Below are 26,453 nucleotides of genomic sequence, written 5' to 3'. Positions count from 1 at the left end.
GAAAGCTGTGCCTTTGTTTCAGTCTAAGTGCTTAAAACAAAGACGTTACACCTGGATGAGAAATAGGAGGACATGCATTCAGATGTAACCAGAAGTATGTGTCCAGTGTTCTACATCATGTGAAGCAGAAACTCTGATGGACAGAACATCTCCAGTTTCAGTATTCTGGCTGCCTCGCCTGGTTTTCCTCCAGTGAGAAATGTCTTTCTGCTCAGACGCTTCCTACTTAAACAAATGAAATGTGACTTAATGAACACTTGCATAACCGTGTCTGATTGGAGTCTGGTCGAGTCTGCTTCCTACTGCTGCTGTAAGTAGTCTGTAGAGATCAGAATGAAGTGAATCTGCACAGAAACAATGTTTACAGGCACTACGTTTAGAAGCTCTTTTTGAACAATGTTAATTTGCCGATTTTAATTGACGGTGCCAACTTACAATGTGGCCAAAGTGAAGTGACCCTAATTTTACTTCTTCTCATGTTTGTGTTAAAAAGCTGGGGGTTTTTTTCATCAAAGACGTGGGCTGTGATCTTAACTGGAGAAAAATACATCTTACCTGATGCTGTGGTTTATTTTGGGGTCTCTTTAAGACCCATAATTTGAATTTGCTTTAGATTGTGCGTTGTTTTATCGTGTAATACTCAAGTCTTTGGCGACTGAAAACGGCTTTTGTGCCCAGGTGTAAACGTTTTGTCCATGTACAGGTATGTTCATAATGTACACAATGTAAAATTTTGCTTTAATGACTATTGGTTATTGTACAAACTATGTATAAACTGTATCTATTGAACAAAACATGGTATGCTATTGGAAAAAAATGTGTGCAGAAACTATTTTCAGCCAAGAGTAAGTATTTGGAAATAACTTGTCTTGTTTGAGTTTCTATCAGTCCATTCTGCCACCTTGTGGTGGAATTAAGCCTGTGTTCTTTATTCCACTTTGTGTAGCTGTGAATTACATCAACATAATGAGGGAATTTACATTATTGGAATAGATATTTATTGAAAGAGTCCCTATGAAGATGTTACACAATCTTACAGGAAATCTGATATTTTTCAGTATGAAATGTAAAATGTGATATTTCTTTCCTATGTTTTGATGTAGAGGACACACTGAAGGATCAAACATTAGAGCTACAGTATGATTTAGTAGCTGAGGGTCCATGTTTTAGTACAATCCTTACATTGTCCTCGATGTTAGCAGCAGTTTCAGTCACTCTGTCCTGCAGCGTTTAGGTGGGTGGTACATGTCAGACATCCACGTGAATGTGAGGACTCAAGGTTTCCCAGCAGAACGTTGCATTACAACAAGATGATCAGTGTTATTCACTTCACCTGTCAGTGGTCATAATGTTGAGGCTGATCGGTGTAGGGCTCCATTACACTGCATGAAACAGTATGTGATTTGGAACAGGTTTGAGGTTGGAAAAATGGGCAACATAAAAATCTTAACAACTTTGACAAGGGCCAAATTGAGTGGCAGGTCTTGTGGGGTGTTGTGGTTACCAGAAGCGGTCTAAGGAAGGACAACGGGGAACCAGCGACAGGGTCATAGACATCTAAGGCTCAATGCCCTGTGTGATGTGAAGAGCTACTCTAGCACAAACTACTGAAAACTTTAGTCCTGGCTATGACAGAAAGATGTTAGACTGCCTTAACATTGTCGCAGACCACACACACCTCTTCATGGTGTTCCCCGATAGCAGTGGCCTCTTTCTGCTGGTTAAAGTGCACTGCCACAATGCAAAAATTGATCCAGAATGATCTGAGGAACATGACAAAGTTCAAGATGTGATATGATCTCAATCTAACTGAGCATTTGTGGGATGTGCTGGAAAAACAAGTCAGATGTGCTGCTAACATTTAGGTGCTCAGAGGTCTTGTAGAGTCTCAACATGTCAAAGCTGTTTTAGACACCTAAGAGTAAACTACACAAAACTACACATTAGGCAGCTGGTTTGAATGTTGGAGCTGACCGGTGATTTTTAGGCATCATCACCGGCATTCTTCAGTTTATCGCTACATCCGTCGGTGCACAAGCAAAACTTTTAGTGGGAAGAACTCGTATTTTTTTCCGCAAGCATCCAGTATGTAGTGTCTTTGTGTATTTCAGTGTACAAAAGTATATGTTTAAATATACTGAAGATGCAAGCATGTGTCCCAGTACCATAATACAGACTAACAGTAAATCTAATATTTCTAGTATTTTGTTTATGACACAAGCTTTACTATTTGTTTTTCTAAAAGATTCAAGGTCATTTTGGGTTTTCTGAGATGTCAGACTAACATCCACAATAAGTCTCTCCCTCTTTTCCTGTGGATTTGGATCAAAGTATTCCTCATTTTGCCACTTTTTCTGCATTTACACACTTAAAACCTCCTTGAAATTAGTATGTGCTTTAAATTTGGGACATTATGGCTCGATGTGCATGTTAAGTTATTTGACACAAAATACATATTATGACTGCGACGTTCACTAATAAGAATATTGAAAAGAACTAAATGAAACACTGATAAAATCAAAGTAGAGCTTTACAATCATCCCAAAGAGGATGATTTACCACCTCATGCTGCCAGTTTTTCACCAGATAAGAAAGGTTTTCTCCCTCCAAAAAAAAAAAATTGAGTTCATAGGGAAAACTACATCTGGATCAGCTTTAAAAAATAACACCAACACACGAGAAAAATGTGAAGAAGCTAGTGCTGGTACCGTCCTCTCTTGCCTCCGTGTCCTCCATATCCACCATGTCCTCCATAATCTCCATGTCTACTGTGTCCTCCTTGGTTCCATCGTCCTCCTCCTCCTCCTTTCCAACCTCCTCCACCACCTCGTCCTCCTTGTCCCCATCCTCCGCCACCACCGCCTCGTCCTCCCCACCCACCTCCTCCTCCACCATCTTGTCTTTTCTGCCAGGGCGGCATCTCCGGAGGTGGCGCTTGTATCTCTGATGGACGTCCTCCACGGTCCGGCACTCTTCCCATCAGGATCTGTGGACGTAAACAGAAAAGGAACATGCCATTTATGAAGAAAACTATCAAATTAAAGGCCTTTTATTTTGAATTTTATTTGTTTGCTGCACCTTGTTGACAGCACAAGCAGTCTTTTCTCTGCTGGAGCCGCTGCTGGTCTTCACCACGTTGCAGATGTCTTCTCTGGCAGCCAGCAGCTCAGCCATGTCTACTGTGGACTGGGGCTTCAGAGAGTGTCGCTTAGGCTGGTAGGCTCTGGCCATACTGTCCACCCTCACCTTCAAATAAAAACACACACACTTAATACGTTACATAGAGAAAAAGTGCAAATTTTTACATTTCGTGGTTAATTTCAGGCTGCTTCACAACTATCACTCACCAAAGAACCTCTACCACATGTTACATGCTCTTCAGTTTAGGAACAGGACAGAGACAATAGTTTTTTTAATCATATGATCGTACCTTTGCTCTGTCTGACCATCCGAACGACTGAACTGTGACGTCCAGACGTTTGATCAGCATCCTGCGGCGACACTCGTACTCTGACGACAGAGCTGCGTTTATGTTGTGTAGCTTCTCCTGCAAACACACACTATTAGAAAACTAAACCAGCCATGACTCAAAGCAGCAAACATAAACACTGATGCTTATCTACGTACCCAATGTTCACTGTCGAGAGGTTTCTTCAACACTGGGTTTCCAACAGAGGCATTAGGAAGATCAGCAAGTAGCTTTTCAACCTACAATGACAGATTATATTCATTTGACACAGCATACATGCTTTGAAATACTGCTTTGTGCTGTCTTATATTATTTAGAATCCTTTAGTGGGAGTTTTTATTTTTTTTATATATATATATATATATATATATATATATATATATATATATATATATATATATATATATATAAACTAAATTAATGAATGGATTCTCTAAATTTACAATTATGTCTTATTTACAGACATTTTACATCTAGACTAGTGCACTACGACACACTATCCATATGACTAAGGGTCAGATGTATTGGATATTCAATTGCAAAATATGTTTAAATAGCGCAAATAAGGGGAATAATACGAAATTCTTTGAATGTCACAAATTTTTACTCCACCGAGAAGGCGGAGCCTCAGCGGAGTTATGTGATGATCGGCGTTGGTTGTCTGTCTGTTAGCAGCATTAGGTACTCAAAACTGGACTAACAGATTTGGACGGAGTTTCAGGGAAGGCCAGAAATGACACAAGGACCAAGTGATTAGATTTTGGCAGTGATGCGGCTTATAGTCTGGATCAACGGATTTGTTAAAGATTTCTGTATTATTGCTAGATAACGGCATGCTGTCACTGTAACTATGACAACAAGTTAACACTATGTCAGCTGCCTGCTGATGATCACATGATTGCAATCCTACTAAAAATCGACCGCTGTGGACTGATCGGGACTTATCCATCACAAATAATACAAGGAACAATTGATTAAATCGTGGGGGTGTTTCAGAGTCCCATCAATTCCCGATGCATATTTAGGTCATGCAATTCGGTATCCGTACATAACGTACACATGTATAACACACACCTCTGCTCAGCGCAAGGTCATTTTGTTTGTGAGTACTTCTATATTAAATGGCCACATTCTATAGTGCCATGGTTTCTGCCACAATTTTTTTTTACAACATTTCAGCTGTCGGAAATGATACGACTGAGCAGCCTCGGTGGAGTACTGCGCTCTCTATGTCACAGTCTCGCCCTGGTTCCCTGTCTTTCTTCTCCTCTCTCTCCCCCTCCTTTTCTCCTCACTTCTTGCCTCCTCATCTTCTCTCCTCTCTTTCCTCCTGACATCTCTCTCTTGCTTTCCCTCTCCTGTCTCCTGCTTTCACTCTTGGCCCCGCCCCCTTCTGTGCTGCACCTCTGACTGCATCAGTCATCAGGGCTCATGGGCTCCAGCTGCAGAGAGAGCACAGCTGGATCAAGATCTGCCATCAGCCAGGGATAAAGCCAGGCTCGCCCTTCACCTCCCTGCCAGATTCTAGCATCTGCTACGGGGACAGGTTGCTCTGCTCTTTTAGTACACTTCTTTGTACGCTCTCTGAGTGAGTCGTGTTTGAGCCTTGTCTACTCGGCTTGCAGTTTCTGTTGGCTGTGCTGCCTGACAGCCTCTGTCCTGCCGACCCAGCCGTTAGTAGGAACTCGGTCGCCTCCTCCGTCCCTGGGAGAGACTCCCCCCCGCGACGCTGTTTCACCTGGCCGACCTGCCAGGTGATTTGGACGCTGCCCGATTGGCAGTACCGGCGTGTGTCTCATAGACCGCCGGAACCGGTGCCTGCCCACCCCGACGTTTGATTTAGGTGTTCGTAAGTCAGCCGTTTTGTTCCCTTTATTGCTGATCACCCTTAGTTCCTACTTTGGCCCGATTCGTTGGTTTTATTACTCGAATTATTAGTTTGTAGTTTAATCTTGGCTTGTGTGAAGTGAGTTTGGTTGGGTTTCACTTTATGTTGATACATTTGCTTTATTAAAGAACTTTTATTGGTTAAGTTAACCTGACTGTCTGGTCTGTGTGCCTACCCTCTGGGTTCTCATCTGCCTGGCCCTCGTGACACTCTAAGTGCTTTTCATGTTGCATATGGGATCCTTGACGTAAACCTTTAGTAATAAATTTCAAGGCATTAAATGACCATAAATATCCTTCATTAATGTCAGTTTACAGTGTCATGTTCATATATTTTTGCCATAATATGTTCAAATCAAAATGTGGGGTTTATGTTGGCTTTATGTTACTGGCATATGACAGAAAAGTCATCCTTTACTAATCACCCACCAGATCTAATTGAGGTTTATTTTAGTTATGTACAGTCACAAAGACAAGCCTCCCTGCACATACAAACATGATTGTCTATACATATTACCATGACCTTGCAAAAACGTGTGTGTAGGTTTTCTTACTCTATAAAGTGATACATCCTATCTGTGTATCAGAATTTGTTTAATTTGTTTCAATATTTCATTATCAGTCTGGATTAATTATATAATATATATAAAAAATATAATTAATATGTTGGTGAATGTCTGATTTATATTATTTAAAAGCTGACAATTTCCCCTTCTAGTCCCCAAAGACACAAGGTTCATTATGTGTCAGCTGGTTTGTGCGATTTTTTTTGAGTAAATCTTGCTTTTATTTGGGAATGTTGACTTGAAGCACAATATCACCTCCAAAATAAGGCCATCATGGTGAGTCTGTTACTTATTTTTATCTTGTAAAAGGGACCTTGTATTTAAACTTACATTGCTCAAATTACAGACAACACTTGAACAGCCTCACCTTGTTTTGCACTTGAGAGAAAACTCGTGCTGTGTCCTGTCCTCTGGGTTCTGACAGTTTTAGCGTTTCACAGATCACTTGAAGCTCCTCGAACGCTGGACTCTTGCCTTGTTGTTTCTCACAGACTCGCCTGCTCCTCACAATCTGAGCCGCCTGGAGCTCAGAAGCTAAAAACACTTCAAAGCAGAAAAAAATAACCAAAACAGAAAAATCAAACTTTAAAGTCCCACACTGAGGGTTCGTAGCACAATGATATGATTGAAGGGACTGACTACACACAGACAAACTTGAGATGCTCTTTTGTATTTCGCTCAGTGCCCTTGAGAATCCCTGAAACGACTTCTACATAAGGACAGTGCAGCTCCTTCAGCAAACCGCTCATCTCTGCCTGGAGGCTGTCCATGTCCTCTACGGGACACACACACACAGAGAGAAACGGTTGATTATTGCGGGAAGATCAAACACACTTTTGAGGTTGAGATTCAGATGCGAGAGTATGTGGCTCACCTGGACCGGAAGTGATGCTCTCCTCCAGGTCAGACAGCGGCTGTAACTTGGATGACAGCCACCGGCAAAGGTCCACATACTCCGGGGAGGACAGGCCTCCCTCTGCGGCTCTGAGCAGCGCCTTCTCCTCCAGCAGAGGACCGTCATAGCTGAGAATAACGACGGAGAGAGAAAAATAAGCAACACGCACCCCCAGGTGTTAGACTGAGGTATTATAATAAGAAGCGACTTTATTCTTTAAGAGCACAAAGGCTAAAAACATCACGGTGGATGTGGACGCTAACGATAAATGCAAAGCTACGCCGTTAGCTCAACATGCTAACAGTGAGTTAGCTTACCCGAGCTGCTCTAAAGAGTCCAAAATGTCGCACTCCATCACTCAGCCCTTGACTGTTTCTGTTTATCTATTCAAAACATGACGGACACAACAACACAAACAGCTTTAGCACCCATTCATTTCTCCACCGCTGTCATGCTTTCGTTGTGTTCCGGTAAACTATTTAAGCCGGAGGGAAACGTGGCTTTCTAAACGAAGGTTCTGGGACTTTGGTTCCGCGCCAAACTACAGAAGTGAATCAGCTCGAGTTAAAATCAAGTTTTACTTCCAGAAGTTCATGTACAGAGTGTTCATGTATTAAAAAACGCATACGTGTGTATGTGCTATGAATCATTGAACTATGGCAATGGCTGGTGTTGACTGATGTTAAATAACTGTTGCATTAATAAGGAAAATACACTGGAATAAAATATAAATGCAGCATGTAAACAGTTAAATGTCTAATAGCTACCGTTCAAGTTAGAAAACAGTTAAATTTATCCAGTTGTGTACATCTGGTGACATTTTCTTGACCACTGAATTAATTTACACTCTAAGTCAGATGTGGCTTTAACCCTCCAGTAATGTTCGTTTCTCAGGAACAGCAATGATGTTCCTTGGTCAGTTTGATCCTGGGCATTTTTAATTAAAACCAAAAAAATCCCAATAAACATTGCTTATATCTCATTGTTAACTCCATCACTAATCATTTCAATCAATATTTGCGCAATGGTATGCCTCTCGCAGATCATGGTTCAATGAGGATAATTCACTTGTTTTTCATTTTAAAAATGCATTTTAAAACTTTTTTTAATGTACAATGGAATGACATACATATAAAACACAATAGTTTTATGTGACATTGATTTTTAAAAAATTTTATTTTACATTTTTAATTTTTTTCTTTTTATGGAGTGATGTTGATAAATTAACGAGACACCTCTTCTGTTTAACGTCAAATTGACCTGCTGACTTAAAATCAAGACAAGTGAGTCATGAGGATTTGTCCGCAAGCAGAAGTTTCATACAGAAAAACTACTTCTTCTTAGATTTTTTTAAACTTTAAAATGGCTCAGTTTGAACCACAACATAACAGGAGGAATAAAGGACACAAACACTCCATGAACCAGTGACTGTGAAAGGCTACCTCATACAGATAAAGTTGGCATTATTGAGTACATAATATAAAATATAAATGTAAATGGAATAAGTTGGTCCCTGGTCCGTGTAAGGATCTGGTAATTGGATTTTCCGTTCTGAAACGGGTACTGAAAAACAAAAAACGAGTGGTTATTTGATATTCATTTTAAAATACAAAAATTAAAATTGAAATACAAGGCATTTTTCCTTTTCATGATCAAAAAGGGATATACGATTTTTTAAAAAAATACTTTGATTTTCGTTTTATATTTAGAATAACAAGAAAGTAAAATCAGTAAGAGACAGAAACATAAAAAGGTCTGTTTTTTCATTTTCTGAGACCGGAAGTAGTCATCAGAAAGTGTGGAGCCAAATAGAGTACGGTGCATAGACTGTACATACATTTTTTTTTCGTGAGTTTTCATGGTCAGAATGAGAGATCAGGTGGCCGATCTTAAAATAAATCAATATTGATTTTTTTTTTTTTTTTTATAGAGCGTTAAAGTTTTGCGGAGCCAAGGGGCGGGACTACTTGATTGACAGTCCGGTCTGGAATGATTGACAGGTCCTATGGAGGAGGCAGCAGAGACTCTGTTCTCCTCGTTTGGATTAATTCTGATATAATAACTGTTGGCTTATTTATCGGTGGAGCAGCAGAACATTTTCCACAGAGTTTTCCTGCCCGTTGGCTTGTTTTAACCAGTTTTCTATCTTCGGCTGATTCTACCCGCAGACACTGATAGGACTCTAATAGTTCGGTAAGTAAATGTTTATTTTCGTATCGGTGCCGCTTTTAATGCACTTTATATGCAGCTTTAGTGTCAGATGTAATGTGTGCCATGCACTCCAGATGTTGGTGGAGTTTGTTTCAGTGTGTGTTGACCAGAGAAGAAAGTTAGCATAGTAAATATTAGCTCTAATGTTAGCGATGCTAACCGAGCTAGCTGCTCAGTCGTAGCCTGATTAAAGCTAACGTAGCATCAAGCTAATGTGTTGAGTTTCATGTAAACAGCTGAAGTGTGTTGTGTTCCTGTAATGTGGTTCATTTAGTTCATAAAACTGTGGCTGGTTGACATTAATGTAACGTTCAGGAAACTTAAATGTGATTAAAACAGTAACGTTAATGTTCTAGTTGTCAGTAATCAGCTTTGATTTGACACTAAAACAGACTCTGATAGTTTTAAATGACATCAGTTTCATTAATTTGTTGAAAATTGTCTCATTTGTTGTTGTGATGTTGCTGCTGATTCATTAAAAGCAGATGATCCATGTTGAAGATACGTTTAGTTCTAGTATCAGAAGTACAAGAAGGAAAATGGAAGTTTAGTTCTGCTACATCAAAGATTTCAGGATTAAAATAACTAAATGAGTCTTTATACCTCAAACTTTATTTTTACAATAAAGAAATAATGAAATAATCACAAATAATTAAAATATAAATAGCAGAGAAAACCTGAGAGAATAATTTCCTGAAAAGTCTGTGAAGGAAAAGCAGCTTTTTTATCCTGAAAGATCAGAATCAGCTCCAACATCTGCATCTGACAGCATCAAGTCAACCAGAAAGAAAAGAAAGAAGAAAATGACTTCTTTCTGATCACATCTGTTCCGCTGTTCACAGTCTGCTGCTGCTCACATTCTTCACATTTATAGTCCACTTTTAAAAGTTCAGCAGACAGGTGCTCTGCTTTGATGCTAATCTGTGTGTGAAAGGCGAGGACCTGGACACTCAGGTCGGGGTGATCGACTTCTCTATGTACTTGAAGAATGACATCGTCACGATGTCGTCGGTGATGTGGAGAGTGAAGTTTCCGTTTCACCCACAGTGTGCTTTAGGGCAGCCGAGTCGGACTTGATGTTTGAAATACTGACCGACAGCTCAGATTTAACTGTCTGTAGTTCCGTTTTGATGGGTGTTAAACTTTCACTCAAAGCCGACAGGAGCTGAGTCTTTAAAATAACTACTGTCTCGTTACAGAGTGAAAGTAGCAGTTCCTCCTTAAGGTCAGAGATTGCAGCATCTGAGGGCCTCTTCAAAAGAAGATGTAGTTGATGAAGGCGTTCTGGAGCAGGACCAGAAAGACCACGACCAAGCAGCCTTGAGATCTTAGGCAGCGTCTCCCTCAGGTGGGTGTCAACGGTGTTCACGGTCAGGTCTGTGGTAATCCCATCAAAAAACAAAACAGAAAAAAAATCTAGATTATAAATCAACATGTAACCAAAACACTCTATGTATAACGCCATAGTATAGGATGTGGTTCAGAAAATGTCAAAGTATAGTATACTTTTCAAGAATAACATAGTATGGCCTGTAGTTCATAGTATAGCATGTCAGCAAGAAAACCCAACTGATTATTATGCGGTTCAAAAAGTGCAAAATGATAGGATGTTGCCTGAAATTGTCATGTATGATATGTGGTTCAAAAAATGTCATAGTGCAGTATATTGTCAAAATAGTATCAAAATAGTATGTTTTTCAAGAAAACATCAGAGTATATGTCATCTAAAAATCCATAGAATAATATTTCATTGCACAACTAAAAGTATAGTAATTTTAAAAACTGTTCTAATTCTTATGTTGTTAAAAAACAAAAAAAAAAATGTCATAGTATTATGTCAATTTAAAAAGCCTATAGTATAGTGTCACCCAACAAACGTCATAGTATAGCGTGTCACTGTAAAAACGTCATAGTATAGCATGTCGCTCTAAAAATGTCATAGTATAGCATGTCACTAAAAATGTCATAGTATAGCATGTCGCTCTAAAAATGTCATAGTATAGCAAGTCATCCAAAAAACATCATGGTATAGCATGTCACTCTAAAAACATAGTATATCCTTTGGTCCAAAAAACGTCATAGCATAGTATGTCGTCCAAAAAACATCATGGTATAGCATGTCACTCTAAAAACATTATAGTATTGCGTGTGACTCTAAAAACGTCATGGTATAGCATGTCACCCAAAAACGTTATAGTATAACATGTCACTCTAAAAACGTCATAGTATAGCCTTTGGTCTAAAAACGTCATAGTATACAGACCTGATCAAAATCTTAAGACCAGTTGAAAAATAGCTGGGAATTTACCTTTTGCACATTTGGATCTTAATGAGGTTTTAAGTAGAGCTACAATATGCAAAAGCAAGAAGAGGGAGTGAGACAAAAAGCACTTTGAAAAAGTAATTTATTGAAAACAAGTAAATTGAAATAGGCTGTTTGTCAGCTGAGCAAAAGTTTAAGACCATCGCTCAAAAAAATTACAAAAAACTCTCCAAACCAGAACAAAAAATGTTCTCAGTAGGACTCAGTAATGAGTAGCTCCACCGTTCTTGTTAATCACTTCAAAAATTCGTTTGGGCATGCTTGATGCGAGTGTTTCCAGGAGGCTGGTGGGAACATTGCTCCAAGTGGTGAAGATGGCTTCACGAAGGGCATCAACTGTCTGGAACTGATGGCCATTTTTATAAACTTCCCTTGCCATCCATCCCCAAATGTTCTCTATGGGATTTAAATCAGGGGAACATGCGGGATGGTCCAAAAGAGTGATGTTATTCTCCCTGAAGAAGTCCTTTGTCAAGCGAGCATTGTGAACTGTAGCATTGTCCTGTTGAAAAACCCAGCTGTTACCACACAGACGAGGGCCCTCAGTCATGAGGGATGCCTGCTGCAACATCTGCACGTAACCAGCCGCCGTTTGACGACCTGCACCACCTGAAGCTCCAGTGTTCCACTGAATGAAAAAGCACCCCAGATCATGATGGACCCCCCTCCACTGTGCCGGGTAGAAAACATCTCAGGTGAGATCTCCTTGTCATGCCAGTAACGTTGGAAGCCATCTGGACGGTCAAGGTTAAATTTTTTCTCATCAGAGAATAAAACTTTTTTCCACCTTTCAGTGTCCCATGTTTGATGCTCCCTGGCAAAGTCTAAACAGGCAGTTTTGTGGCGTTGTAGGAGACGAGGTCTTTGAATTCGATTTTTGTTTTTGAAACCCTTTTCCCGCAGATGCCGTCTGATGGTTATTGCGCTGCAGTCGGCACCAGTAAGGGCCTTAATTTGGGTCGAGGACCACCCTGTGTCTTGACGGACAGCCAATCGGATCCTCCGGCTCAGCACAGGTGTAATTTTTTTGGGTCTACCACTTGACTTTTTTGTTCCATAATGCTCAGGATCTTTCAAAAAATTTAGAATGACTGTCTTACTGCGTCCAACCTCAGCAGCAATAACACGCTGCGAGAGGCCTTGCTTATGCAGCTCGACGATCCGACCACGTTCAAGAAGAGAAAGCTTCTTAGCTTTAGCCATCAGGAGGGCATGACCGTGTGAATGCCTGACAGAAAATGAGAATTTTGAGCAGATTTGGGCTTTTATAGCCTGTGGTCTTAAACTTTGATCAGCTGATAAACAGCCTACTTCAGTTTACTTGTTGTTTTCAATAAATTACTTTTTCAAAGTGCTTTTTGTCTCACTCCCCCTTCTTGCGTTTGCATATTGTAGCTCTACTTAAAACCTCATTAAAATCCAAATGTGCAAAAGGTAAATTGTAGCTATTTTTCAACTGGTCTTAAGATTTTGATGAGGTCTGTAGCATGTCTCTTTAAAAACGTCATAGTATACCATGTCGCTCAAAAAATGTCATAGTATAACTTTTGGTCCAACAAACGTCATAGTATAGCATGTCGTTCAACAAAATATTATGGTATAGCATGTCACTGTAAAAACGTCATAGTATAGCATGTCGCTCAAAAAACGTCATTGTATAGCATGTCACTGTAAAAATGTCATAGTATAGCCTTTGGTCTAAAAACGTCATAGTATAGCATGTCGCTCAAAAAAATGTCATTGTATAGCATGTCGCTCTAAAAATGTCATTGTATAGCCTTTGGTCCAAAAAACGTCACAGCATAGCATGTTGTCCAAAAAAACATCACAGTATAGCATGTCGTCCAGAAAAATCATAGTATAGCATGTCTCTTTAAAATTGTCACAGTATAGCATGTCGCTCAGAAGACGTCATAGTATAGCCTTTGGTCCAACAAACATCATAGTTTAGCATGTCGCTCTAAAAACGTCAGAGTATAGCATGTCGCCCAAAAAACGTCATAGTATAGCATGTCGCCCAAAAAACATCGTAGTGTAGCATGTCGCTCTAAAAACGTCATAGTATAGCCTTTGGTCCAAAAAACGTCATAGTATAGCATGTGGCTCAAAAAACGTCATAGTATAGCATGTCGCTCTTGAAACGTCATAGTATAGCATGTCGTCCAAAAAACGTCATAGTATAGCATGTCGCTCTAAAAACGTCATAGTATAGCATGCCGCTCTAAAAACATCATTGTATAGCATGTCACTCTAAAAATTTCAAAGTATAACATGTCACTCTAAAAACGCCATAGTATAGCATGTGGCTCAAAAAACGTCATAGTATAGCCTTTGGTCCACAAAACGTTGTTTTGTCCTGGCTGTCTGAAGTAGGTGAGGAGCAACATCAAAACAGTCCAAACGCTGGTTTCCAGAGGGTTAGACGAGTATTTATTTGAAAGAGGAAGTTTACAACAATACAACATGTGAGGGGGTTAAAAGCAAATGGGTGTTAGTAAAATAAAAATAAATAAACAGAACTAAAAGTGAGCTTCATGTTGACATTGATGGGCATTCCAACCAGGAACAGATAATCAATACGAAAAAAAACCTCTTCCTGTTCACCTCTTCAAGCCCAAAAACACACCGCAGTAGCACCCTAAACTAAAACTGCCAATGGATTCCCTGTTTTCCTTTCTGAACAATTCAAAGGTCCCTCTCTATCTCCCCACACATCCACCAACCACTGGAACATATCTCCAAAGTTCTGCCGGGCCAGCTCAGCTTCCCCTCAGAAGAAGTGCCGCCACCTGACAGATGAAGGAGCCTTTTGAGAGGCAGCTGGCATCGTGATTGGACTGTACTTTGGTCTGTTCCAATCCAGCTTCAGCTCCAGAGACGGCAGGCGGGACGAGTCAACGAAGGCCGGGTGGACGAAGGCATGCAGCTGAGTACAATCCAGAAAACAACAGAGGAGGAGTGCAGCGGCCTAGTGGCAAAACAAACAGAGTAGCATGGTATGTCTCTTAGAAAACATCATAGTATAACCTTTGGTATGAAAAAACGGCATCATATACATCGTATATTGTACAAATAACAAGTCAAAGGAAAGAGACATACATTGTAGAATTGCAGTAATTGTGGACTGACTGATTTACTGATTATCAGTATTTTATTTTTTACTGATTTACGGTAATAAATAAATTTAAAAATGGCGCTACTTTGGCTCTGAACATTAATCTACCTGTGGTCACTCTGTCTTCTGGAGTGATTTGATTGGTTATACGTCACAAATAAAACTCCTTTAACTTAACATCTGTAAACAAAACAAAAATGTATCAACAAAGTTTCCTGTTAGAGTTTGTGTTCTTCTAAGTTTAACTCCAAGATTTTAAATACTTTCATTTACTGCAAATGAATATCGACTCCAAATGTCTCACTAATAATCATCAGCCTTAAAAACTCACAAAACACGACTCGACTACACTTAGTACAGTCCGGTTCCCCCTTCTATAAATCTGCTTGGAATCTTCCACTTCCTGTTTGTCAAAGTGACCTTCTACCTGGACAGGTTTTGTTGGAGCTCATGCAACAAACATTTTGGGTAAATGCACTTTAATATGGATGGATGACACTGAATTAGAGTCTGTTTTAATGAGACTGAGTTAAGATGTGTAGCTCTGTCATTAAATAGGAAATTATTTCTCAGAATTCACAGAGAAAAGTCTGAAATGTTTGCTAGGTTAGCGTCCCACATGTTCTTTGGCTCAGCTAAAGCTAACTCTCTCCACCTTCTGGATCTCTTGAGTTGCTTGTTGTTAAAATATCTTGCTAGAGGTGCTGAAGCTCAGAAAGTCTGAGATGTTTGTTCAAAATAAGCTCATTCTCAGGTCTTACCTGAACTGTCCTCTTTTGTTTGAACTTTCCCTAAACTTAAGAGTTAATGACAGAGCAACACATCCAGACTCAGTCTCATTTATGTTGAGATTAAACTTCAGTGTCATTCATTGATGTTAAAGTACAGTTTTTCAAATGTTTGTTGCACATGCTCCCGACCAAACCAGTCCAGGTGGAAGACGATGTGAAGAGAAAGCTCCAGAGGATGAATATCAGACATTTACGTTGGAAATAAATGTCCTTTAATTAGACATTGTCATGCAAAAGTTGGATTTCCCTTCAATGATGTTCAAATCTTTGTTGTGTTTTGTTGATGTTTGTTTCTATATGTTTTTTGACACTCGGCCCCAAAGATTAAAACCTTCTAGGGCTCACAAGCTGCAACAATTCACACATTATCAACTATCTTTCTGACTAAACTAAGATAAAAAGTGAAAAACTGCCTGATTCCTGCATCATGAATGTAAATCTTTTTGGTTTTTATGACAGTAAACTGAATATATTTGGGTTTGACATTTTATAAACCAAAACAAGAAATGAATTATTGGAGAAAACAATCATCAGATTAATGGTCAAAGAAAATGTGTTTTCCAACATATATGGCTGAATTACTCCAATATTACAAGATACATACAATTTGAATTCAATTTTATTTATATAACGCCAATTACAGGTCAAATTGTCTCGACACTTTATTTTTATATTTTTTGTCATATTTAAAATATGACAAAGTAAGAAATTTAAACCTCTTGACTAATCCAATTTATTATTTGGTTTTTAAGAGACTAATCGACAAATAAAATAACTTTCTCCACTAAAACTAATAAACATGAGGTCAAATAGAAGGAACAGTTGTAAATACTGCAGTCCCACAATGACAAGAATAAAGTTTGTCAACAAAAACTAAATCTGCTGGTGGATTCCATTAAAGTCCTAATAAATGATGGAAAAAAAAGTGTGATACTAAAGGTTTGTGGTGCTAAAAATGTCAAAGATATCAAGTTGAACATCTGGATGGAGGTTGATAAAAGTTGACCATCTTTCATTTCTCTGGAGTCGATTCCATGGATTTTATGGATGGTGGTTAAAGACCTGCTCTTCTAGTGGTCTTCCTTCTAGTTGCTGTAAAAAGTCACTCCATCCTCGCCGACTTCAACATCTCTTCATGACAACTTGTTCTGCCTCCGACCTCGTGGAAACTCAAGAAACTCGGGAAAACCCATGGTGACTCGAAGAACTAGTGGAGACTCGAAGAACTCGTTGGGCGGAGGAAGGTGTGGTGGGTGGTGGGGGGAGGTGGGGGAGTAGAGGGGGGGCGGCCGCCACCCACCTCCCCGCCTACTCTCCGCCCTGACTCCACCTAGACTCCGCCTTGGCTCCACCCATGTGGTCACTTGATTAACTACCATGCCAAAGGGACGACGAAATTATTTCTTTTTATCTGATCTGTAGCTCAGTGAGTTAAGGATTTGCCTATGGAGCTGCAGGTCGCCGGTTCAAGACCAGACCCTTCTTAAATTTTCTCAAAATTCTGACAAAGACAAAGAAAGAAAAGGCCGGTGGTGGGTCTTGAACCTGCGATCTTCCGCTTGGTAGTCCATCCTCTTATCCCCCTGAGCTACTCGCTCAGATACTAATTCTTCTTTTTTTTGCGCATTTATCATCTATTTTTTGTCGTTTTCGAGTTTTTTTTTTAACTTGAGTCTCATCTTGACCGTTTTTCTCAGGAGGTTGGACTTCAGCCTTTGTGCTGGAGGGTTGAACCCTCAGTTCAAAGACTTTGAAAGCCTCGAGACCTCCCGAGTCCTCAGGATCTGAGCTTTCAGACAGTCTGAGGGCTGAAATTTTATGTCCCACAGTAGTTCTCTGTTAGATTTATCTTTCAGACAGTCCAAGGACTGATATCTTCTAAGTTCTTGAGTAGTTCTCTGTTAGTTGGAACCTTTCCACAGTCCAAGGACTGAAATCCTAAAAGTTCTTGAGTAGTTCTCTGTTAGTTTGAACCTTTCGACAGTCTGAGGACTGAAATTTTAAAAGTTTCTCAGTACTTCTCTGTTAGTTTGAACTTTCTGGTTAACAGAAGCCTTAAAACTTGTGACCATGAGTCTTGATTTCACATTTAGACCATCCGAGTTCTTCTCAGACCTTCACCTGTGGGTTTTTTAGAAATCCTGAACAAACTTTGATTCTCTTCACTGAACAGTAAAGTTTGTGGAGATCAGAAGGTAACATTAGTTTGATCGATGCCTTCAACTACTAGTAGACTTTATCTGGAAAGCAGTTTTCTGAAATGAGTTCTTAGTAAATCTATCCACAATCAAACCAAGAACATAGAAAAGAGGAAACGTTTGAAGAAACAACTTGATGTTTTCATTTCAGACTAGAAAACGCTTTCAGACCTTTATCTGTTTTTGCTGTTTTGCTTGTTTTATTGTCCATTCTGTTAAATTTGATCTTCTAAAGTCTAACTGGTGTCTTTTCAAATGTTTTGTCTTTAGTTTGAGTCTTCTTAAACATTTAATTTTGCTCTTTTCTCACCTTGTATTCTTTTCTAATATCTGATTTGATTTCGAAGTGTTTTGTCTTTTTAATGTTTAATTGTTGTTTTTTCAAATGTTTTATCGGCTTGTTTGAAAAATTTCCTTTTCTTTCCCTGTGTTTAATTTTTTGATTAAATCTTTGTTTTTCTTTTTATATGTTTTAACACCTTTTAATGTTTAATTTTCTTTTTAAATGCTTCATTGTATTTTCTGTTTAATTCATATTTAAAGTTTTATTGTCTTTAAGATTTAATTTTCTAATTAAACATTTAATTTTTAATTCAATGTTTTGTCTTTTTAAAGGTTAAATAAGCTAATTTAATGTTTTGTATTTTTTAAAAAATGTTTAATATTCTTGTTTAATTTTATTTTTTAAATGTTTAGTTATCTAAAATATTTCATCTTTAATGTTTCATATTTTTGTTTAGAAATTTTTGTTTTTCATAATTACATGTTTTGTATCTTGTTTAATTATTTAATTAAATATTTTGTCTGTTTAATATAATTTAATTGTATTTAATGTTTAATTTTCTTTTTAAAAGTTTTGTTGTATTAAATGTTTTTTCCTTTGATTTAGTTGCTTTTTTAAAATGTAGTTTATTTCTTTAATCTTTCTTTTCTGTCAATAGTTTAACCTCAACCTTAGAAATGAAACAAACCCTTAAATCACAATGAAAATACTTCTGTTGTCACAATCATGAGTAAGTCAGTTATTCAGTTTATCAATTCAGCTTTATTTGTTTAGCACCTTTCACACAGATGACAAAACAAGGAAAGAGAAAAAACTATGCTAAAACTATGATTAAAACTCAAAAACATTAAAAAAAAAAAAGATTTAACATCGTAATAAAATGTGTCCAGGGGATGGAGGGAGTTTATTGAAGTCTTCTTGGGCTCACATGGAAAATCATTTAAAATATAAACTTGATATTCAGTCTAGGGAAACTGCAGAGCGACAGAAGAACCAACATCATCTCCTATTTTCTCCTTTAATGAGTCGACTCTTCTTGTGCTTTCAGACCAAAGAACTACAGACTCTTCACAACCTGCTCAAACTCTTGGTACAGGACCTCACCACACGGGTCAAGAAGGTTTCCGTCTCATTTCTACTCTGAAGCTCACCTTCTCCAGCTCAAACTGCTGATAAATGTTTCTGCTGCTCTAAAGTCTGGTCTCCAGCACTTCCTATAAACTCTGAGTCTCTTCTGCTGCAGGTTGCTTTGTAGAACTGTTCCAGAAAACCTCACTAAACCACATGGAGGGGCCTCAAGATAGTCGTCCAAATGAAACTGTACAAAAACCAAACTAGTACAACCCAAACGCTGAAGTCTCCTGCAGCCTACCAGAGAACCTCTTTAAACAGAGAATCAGGACAGGAGCTCTTACCTTCTGGACAACCAACGTTGCTTCACAAACAAGAATACAGAATGTGTCTGACCAAAAACCTCTAAAGACTCACTACAGCCAAGATAAAGACACAACTCAGCTGCACCAAATCCACTAATCACTGCACACATTAGCACCATGTGCTAACTGTGGCTAAAGAACCACATTTACCAAGACAACTATCCAGTAGAAAGCCCTAAAACACACCAAGAAACACATTAAAGACGATTTTACTGCTGGAAGCTGCAAGCCAACGCCTAAAGAACAAACTAAAGCAATGGAACCAAACCCGGTTCGGTGGTGAAGAGAAACAGAGGAAATGTTTGATGCAGCGAAATAAAGCAGGAAGACACTGCTCAGGTGTTCCTGATAACACCAAGCAGCCACCTGGACAGCCAATAGGAACACAGCTTACTGGAAGTCCAGAGGGCTGGGTTAGTGAAGTAAATTTAGTTTAAAGTTGAAGCAGAAAGTTAACAAAGAAAGTTGAAAACCACCTTCTGATCCCTGAAATCTCTGAGTTTTCACACAAAGAACACCTGAACATGTCAAACTGGTTTCATAGTAGAACCATCACTGTAAAAACATCATAGTATGGTGTGTTGCTCAAAAAACATTAGGACCCGACTGTCGAGGGTCGCCGAGGAGCAACACAAAAACAGGACAAACGCTGGTTTCCAGGGGGTTAGGCGGGTATTTATTTGAAAGAGTAAGTTTACAACAACACAACATGTGAGCAGAAAAATCACAGTCTGTCTTTAGTTCAGCTGAAAATATTAGTTTTTGTCTTTTTTATTGACCAAACTTTTCAGGAAGTAGATGAAGAATAATTAAAGCTCTCATGTAGAAGTCCAACTTATTTTGGATCCTTGTGGAGAGTTTAATCTTAGAGTTTGTAAAGCTGTTGAGTTTTTAGAGTCACATGGATTGTTTTGACATTTAATAACCGAGTCCTGAAATAAAATTACAGTTGTGGATTTCTGTCATTTAGTCTGGACTAAACAAATAACAGCAGCATAAATCTCAAACGTCATTATGAGGAGTCTGGATTGAGGTTTCTCACTTGATAATGATCAAAACATGAAATTTAGGTCGATTTAAAGGAATAGTCCACCTTAAATCTTTGAATGTTGACCTAAAAGGTTGGTTTCAGGAAGTATTCCACCTACAAGGTCCTCAAACATCCCCCTTAAAGGAACATTCCACCAAAAATCCTTGGACATGCACCTAAAATGTTGGTTTAACTGAGTATTCCATCCAAAATTCTCAAAGAGACCTGAAGGGCTGGTTAAAACCCCACCTAAAACCCCAAATATAGACCCAAAAGGGTGGTTTAGAAAAAAAATCCTTCAATGTAGACCAAAAAAGTTAGTATGGAGGAATATTCCACCTGAAATGTAGACCTGAGAAGTTGGTTCAGAAGAATATACCATCCTAAACATCCTTAAATGTAGACTAAAAGATGGTTTGGAAGAAAATTCCACCTAAAATCCTCCAATGTAGACCTAAAAGGTGAGTTTAATGGTATATTCCACCTAAAATTCACTACTGTAGACCTTAGAGGTTGGTCTGATGGTATATTCCACCCAACATCCTTGAACATAAACTTAAAAAGTTCATTCAAAGGAATATTCCACCTAAAATCTTTCAATGTAGACCAAAAAATCTTGGTGTAAAGAAGTATTCCACCTTAAATGTAGACCTAAAGGATGGTTTGGAGTAATATTTTACTTTAAAATCTTCCAATGTAGACCTAAAAGGTTGATCTGATGGTATATTCTACTCAACATCCTGGAACATTTACCTAAAAGGTTGGTTTAATGGTATATTCCCAGAAGAACCCTTGAACATCGGGCTTAATGGTATATTCCACCCAAAGTACTTGTACATATACCAAGGAGTCAGTGTAAAGGAAATGTAGACCTAAAAGGATTGTTTAAAGGAATATTTAAACAATTATTTTCATTATTTAATAATCTGTTATCAGTCAGAACCCTGGCAAACTTATTTTCATCAGTTTTTTAGTGGAAGTCACAAATAAAGGAGCTCTTGGTTTTTTCCCGCATTAGTGAGTCCAAAGCTGCTGTTTCAACCACAGACACGTTCACATGCATCCGACAAACCTCTCAGCACTCAAATAATCCACAGACAGAGGGCCGGCTGGGCCGAGGCTCGGCGCGTCCTCAGACCACGAGTCGGGGGAGTCGGTGAACTTGTTGGTCCGGTTTGAAGGCCTCCGTGTGGTCCAGTAGAAGTCCACTTAGTCGGTGTTGGCTTTGAACCACAGCAGACTGGCCACCATCAGGTGGACCGGCTCGTCCTGCGTAGGGCTCCTCCTGTAGCCTTGAGGGGACCACAGGAACAATTCAGTAGCTGTTGGAGTTCTTCCTGTCAGGCTCGTGGTAGAACAGCTCTGAAGAATTCGTTGTACTTGTCTTATCTGGAACAATCTAACAGCCTAAACTGTTAACAGCGGTGTAAAGAAGCAAACACTCAGGGCATAGATTAGGGACTCAAACTAGATTTAGTTTTAGAAGAAGACAAATCAACTTAGAGGCATTTGTTCACACGTGGCTGAATAGGAGGCCGTCCAATCAGATTTGAGGTCTTCACTCTGTAGGTTGTTTGTTTGGTGAGACTCTTGGACCTCCATCAGCTGACGTGGATGTTTGATGGTCTTCTTCTCTAGTGCCAGATGATTCATCCATGAATTCAGCAGCTACAGACTGAAATGAAGCTCATGCTGCCGTTATTGAATTCCTGTTCCAGATTAGATGTTCAGAGCTCACCTTGAATGCAGCCGTCTGCTGTCTGATAGTTTTTCTCATTGTAGTTTTCAGTAAAGTCTTTTTCCTCATGTCAGGATGTGGTGAGACTCTTTCTCAGTCGCTGCAGACGTCCCTCATTGTGCATCTCCAGAGAAGAAACAGAAAAACTGATCACTGCTTCAGCATCACAAACGCTCTCCAGCATTGAGAGTGTTTTAGGAATTCATTCATTGTGTTGTGAACTTTGAAGGAGCAGAAACTTTACAGCTGCCAAAGATATGAGCTCCAATTCTGGATGTTTTAGGAAATGAAGTTCATCAAATGAACACTTGATTTTTGCTGATAACTCATTAAATTACTGAAGAAATCTAACATAAAAACCTGTAAACTCTCAGGCAGCTTTTGTTAAAGTTTGTCTATAATTCTATCATCATGTTCTGGAACCAGGACTCTGCAGAAGTTCCTTCAATCAGATACTTGTGTGTTTCTATTTAAGGCCTCAGGTTTGAACATACAGCAGAAGATTAGAAAGGAGTGATTTTAATATTTCAATCAGTCCAGTAAATGTTTGGCGTGAAAATTATTAAAATTTTGATTTAGATAGATTTGTGTCAAATATTGTAGAGTCTCAAATATATCCAAATGAGTTCAGTGTATTTACATTTTATAGAATATTTGATTTCTTAATCTCAATACTGTAAGGTTTTCTTACCAAAGTTCACACACAAGTAAAGATTTTAATATAAAACTTCAGGGATGACTGCTGACCATAAGTATTCTGATCAATACTTCATGATCAGTATCAGGACAGATGTTACAATTCCAGCTGTTGCATTAGACTGCAGTTATTCACAGAGAAATTAAAACATCGCATTCCTCATAAAAACTAGATGGGACTTTTATTAAAGTGTTGGTGAATAAACAGTGTAAAAAGTGCAAAGCAGCTCCATTAAATCAGGAGATGTGAGACTTCCACAGCATGGATCACCATCTGCTGTGTTGATTCATAGCTGAATGTCAGAATGAACTGAGCTAGAAAAGCTGCTTTGAGCTGCAACATTACAGTCTGACAATCCAACACCATCACAGTTTTCATCTGGTTGTTTTGCTCCAACATGCTGTGAAGTTCAGTTTTTACCTGAATCAATACAGAGATTCTATTTCCAACCAAGACTGGAATAAAAATTAGAATGTTATGAGGTTATTAATGCAACTAAATCCTTTCAGATGGAAGGATTTACTTCTAAGTTCTAATTCAAGTTTCAGTTGGAGCACATTGCATTCACAAAGAAAAACAGTGATACCTTCATAGCAACATTTAATAAACCTAAAGCTTCCCTGTTGGCACATTGGTGGAGTTTGTTACTGAGCATCTGAACCTTAAATCCAGAGAGACGACCATCTTCAGTCGAGGCCAGTCAGAGAACTTCAAGACCTTCCATCAGCTGGACCAGATGTGGCATCATCTCCCTCTGAACATCTGGATGACAGGAGAAAAGACAGAAATCAAACACAGATCACAGAAATACAATTTATTCACTTTCATCATTTTATAAAAGTAGCATCAACTTTATTAAAACTTGGCATCAGTAATGAAAGTAAATGTTTTTATCTCATGTTGAAGCTAAATTTAAAGTCAATTTTAATGAGTTTATCCTGAGAGGAGTGAGAATGGAGCTTTTCTTTCCTTTTCAGAATATTGCCTCAAAATATTCTGTTTATTATTGGCTTTTTTCTTTACTTAATTATTTTTAGATACCTCAGACTGATACACTTTGCTGGTTTGCAGATAATTTCATGTACAATGACAATAAAGATCTTCTATTATAACATATTTTGCTAAAACAAGAACTGCAAACCTTCTCAACCATCTCTCAGGCTGCAAAATTCCAACTGTGGCCAAGAATTATCTGATGTACTTATTATTATAATCTTTACTGAACCAGCCCTGGAATTAATAAAAATCTGTATATGCATATGATTTTCTCTGATGGGACCACTAAAACTGCATACAATAAAGTAAATCTCTTCTGCACGGCACACATACTACACTTTTGTATAACTCTGGATGTCAGAGTAAAGGCAGACAGATCCACTGATCAGCCACAACATTCTGACCACTGACAGCTGAAGAGAACAACATCCATCATCTTGTTCTAATGTAACGTTCTGCTGGGAAACCTTGACGTTCATGTGGATGTTTGACATGTACCACCATCTAAACACTGCAGGACAAACAACCCCCTAGTCTCCATGGCAACAGCAGTCCTTGATGCCAGCTGCCACCCTCAGCAGGACAAATTAAAACTGCTCAGGAGTGGTCTGAGGAACACGACAGAGCTAAGCTGTTCACCTGGGTTCCACACTCCCCACATCTAGATCTCATTGAGCATCTGTGGGATGGTCCAGGATCAGCCTGGTCTAGGTAGGACCCACCCTGCAACCCACAGGACCCACAGAATCCACAGGACATCCCCAGAGGTTCTGATGAACCACTGGGTCAGAGGAGTTTTAGCAGCATAAAGGGACCAACACAGTATTAGTCAGGTGGTCAGAATGTTATACTGTTATATTGTCATGCTGATTATATGATCAGTAAATGTTACCATCAATTATAACGTCCACATTGATGAGGAAAAAACCCCCCAAAAAACTCTGTTCATTCAGAAACTGTGGGGTTAAACCTAAAAACACAGACCTCAACAGCAGTTTGTTTCAAAGCAGAACACCAGCCGGTTTTCACTAAAGAAGCCTTCAGAGCAACAATTAAATAACAGTTTTGTTCTCATTCAGTTCAGAGTCAGAGTCAGCCAAAATAATGTACACACATCAGGAAAAGAAAAACTTTTATCAATATTTCATTTGTATAAGTACTTCTATGCATATAGATACCTCTTTCTAAGTTTGATCAAATCACGATAACTCTGTGTCCTGTTGTACGATGTTTTCCCAACAGATGGCGCTACCCTCATGAATGGAGCATCAACAAGTGACGTCTACAACAGAACAGAAATGTCTGGAAGCCAGTGGCCACCACTTTGAGCACCTCTTGTAATTGTAGAGGCCAAAGATAACTTTTATTAATCTCATGATGTCTGAATAAATTTGGTATTGAAATATTTATGCAAGTTTTTCTTTTCCTGATGTGTGTAAACATTATTTTGGCTGACTCTGTATAATGGGTTTCTGACAGGTCACCAGGCAACATCTTTTTATAATAATGACAAACATACCTGCATTCTACAGGAGTGATTTTCCTCATGTGCAGGTAAAGATGTGTGAGGAGCTTAGAGATGACAGGAGCAGGAGTCATCCTCACTAATTCAGCTTCCACCTAGAAACAGAAAGACCACAAACAAACACACTGATATACTCTCAAACGTTCAACCTCACAGCCTCAAAATATCTGTTTAGGAAGTGTTGTGTTTCTAAATTCTGCTGAAAGCATTGACAGACATTCTCTTACAAGGTTGTGTAAAAAGCAGCCTGTCCTCTGAGCTACTGAGAAATCTTCCTGAACAAAGTTTCTACGTGTAAATTGGCTCAACAAAAACTAAAGCCTCAGTCAGAGATAACAGGTATTGCAAATTATAAACAACTTTCTTTAACTCAGACTTTCTGCTTCAACCTCACATAAAAAGGGGAGTTTAACTCATCAGGTGACTGAAAATGAACGGCTTGTGCAGTTCTAGATCCAAAAGTGGGATGTTTCAACTCATGTTTTACTACAAATACATGCAATAATAAATAAATACAATGGCTAGTTGTTAGTTTATTCACTATTAATGTCGTTTTATATACTGGATTGAACCTGAGTAGTGGAAGAGAGAAGGAATTTAATAAATTATGGAGATTCAGAGAGGTAATGTTGCGCAATGTTAAGTTAAGCTCGGTTTAATTCAAACCAGCTGAATGTTAAACTTCAGTGCAGGTGAACGGGTTTCAGTTAACCTTAAAGTAAAATAACTTTTTAAAAAGCTAAAATACACAGCAGAGAAATACACGTTGAGAAGGTCATTCTAATAATGACGGACAGCTGCTGCAGCAACTAACACAGGTGTTCAGGGGTAAGTTAGCCACCTGTGTTAATTAGCCCGCTAGCTAACTTAGCCGCTTAGCTAGCTAACGCGTCCGGACCAACTGCTCAAACACGACAAAACACAACTCTTCAAAAGTCGCTGACTTAACCTACAATAAAATAACGCTACAGGTTAGAAGTATTTATCTTCTTACCGTGTTTTACTCCAAAAACAAGATCAACAGCAGCCAGAGATGCTACCAGACGTGCCGACCATAGATATTAATAGACTAGATACGCTAGCTCGCTGTCTTCTATGGTCTGACCAATCACTGCTCTCTGGCTCCGCCCTCTGAGAAACTTGTTGTTGTTTGGCTCCACACTTGCTGATGACCACTTCCGGTCTCAGAAAATGAAAAAACGGAACTTTTTCGTTTCTGTCTCTTACTGATTTTACTTTCTTGTTATTCTAAATATAAAACGAAAATCAAAGCATTTAAAAAAAAAAAATCGT

The 26,453-nt window shown here is 38.8% G+C and overlaps 1 protein-coding gene and 2 long non-coding RNA genes across 3 annotated transcripts; 1 reads left to right on the top strand and 2 right to left on the bottom strand.

Annotated features, from left to right (window-relative positions):
* Nucleotides 1–981: 981 nt before the first annotated feature.
* Nucleotides 982–7,296, bottom strand: fam98b (family with sequence similarity 98 member B). The gene is made up of 8 exons (XM_023277335.3): nt 7,135–7,296; nt 6,797–6,945; nt 6,569–6,697; nt 6,290–6,465; nt 3,628–3,708; nt 3,431–3,547; nt 3,079–3,246; nt 982–2,986 (listed from the first exon to the last, which is right to left on the bottom strand). Exons 1-8 carry the CDS (start codon nt 7,170–7,172, stop codon nt 2,696–2,698), a joined length of 1,149 nt encoding a protein of 382 aa, XP_023133103.1. The 5' UTR covers nt 7,173–7,296; the 3' UTR covers nt 982–2,695.
* LOC129347760 (uncharacterized) lies at nt 6,671–21,142 on the top strand. The gene is made up of 4 exons (XR_008600012.1): nt 6,671–7,005; nt 10,228–10,376; nt 14,043–14,347; nt 18,787–21,142. It is a non-coding gene; the product is annotated as an uncharacterized LOC129347760 (long non-coding RNA).
* A 561-nt stretch (nt 21,143–21,703) lies between these two features.
* Nucleotides 21,704–26,218, bottom strand: LOC129347702 (uncharacterized). The gene is made up of 3 exons (XR_008599929.1): nt 26,155–26,218; nt 25,155–25,255; nt 21,704–23,401 (listed from the first exon to the last, which is right to left on the bottom strand). It is a non-coding gene; the product is annotated as an uncharacterized LOC129347702 (long non-coding RNA).
* Nucleotides 26,219–26,453: the final 235 nt, after the last annotated feature.

This window comes from Amphiprion ocellaris, chromosome 20 (genome assembly GCF_022539595.1).
Source record: "Amphiprion ocellaris isolate individual 3 ecotype Okinawa chromosome 20, ASM2253959v1, whole genome shotgun sequence".
In the NCBI taxonomy this organism is placed as follows: domain Eukaryota; kingdom Metazoa; phylum Chordata; class Actinopteri; family Pomacentridae; genus Amphiprion; species Amphiprion ocellaris.
The sequence above is the reverse complement of the archived record's forward strand: the minus strand, read 5'-3'. Positions and strand labels throughout refer to the sequence as shown.

Coding starts and splice junctions, on each gene's coding strand:
- fam98b (XM_023277335.3), bottom strand. CDS start 7,172: ATGGAGTGCGACATTTTGGACTCTTTAGAGCAGCTCGG. Junction 6,946..7,134: donor GACTCTTTAGAGCAGCTCGG/GTAAGCTAACTC, acceptor CGTTATTCTCAG/CTATGACGGTCCTCTGCTGG. Junction 2,987..3,078: donor CTGCTTGTGCTGTCAACAAG/GTGCAGCAAACA, acceptor TTACGTCCACAG/ATCCTGATGGGAAGAGTGCC.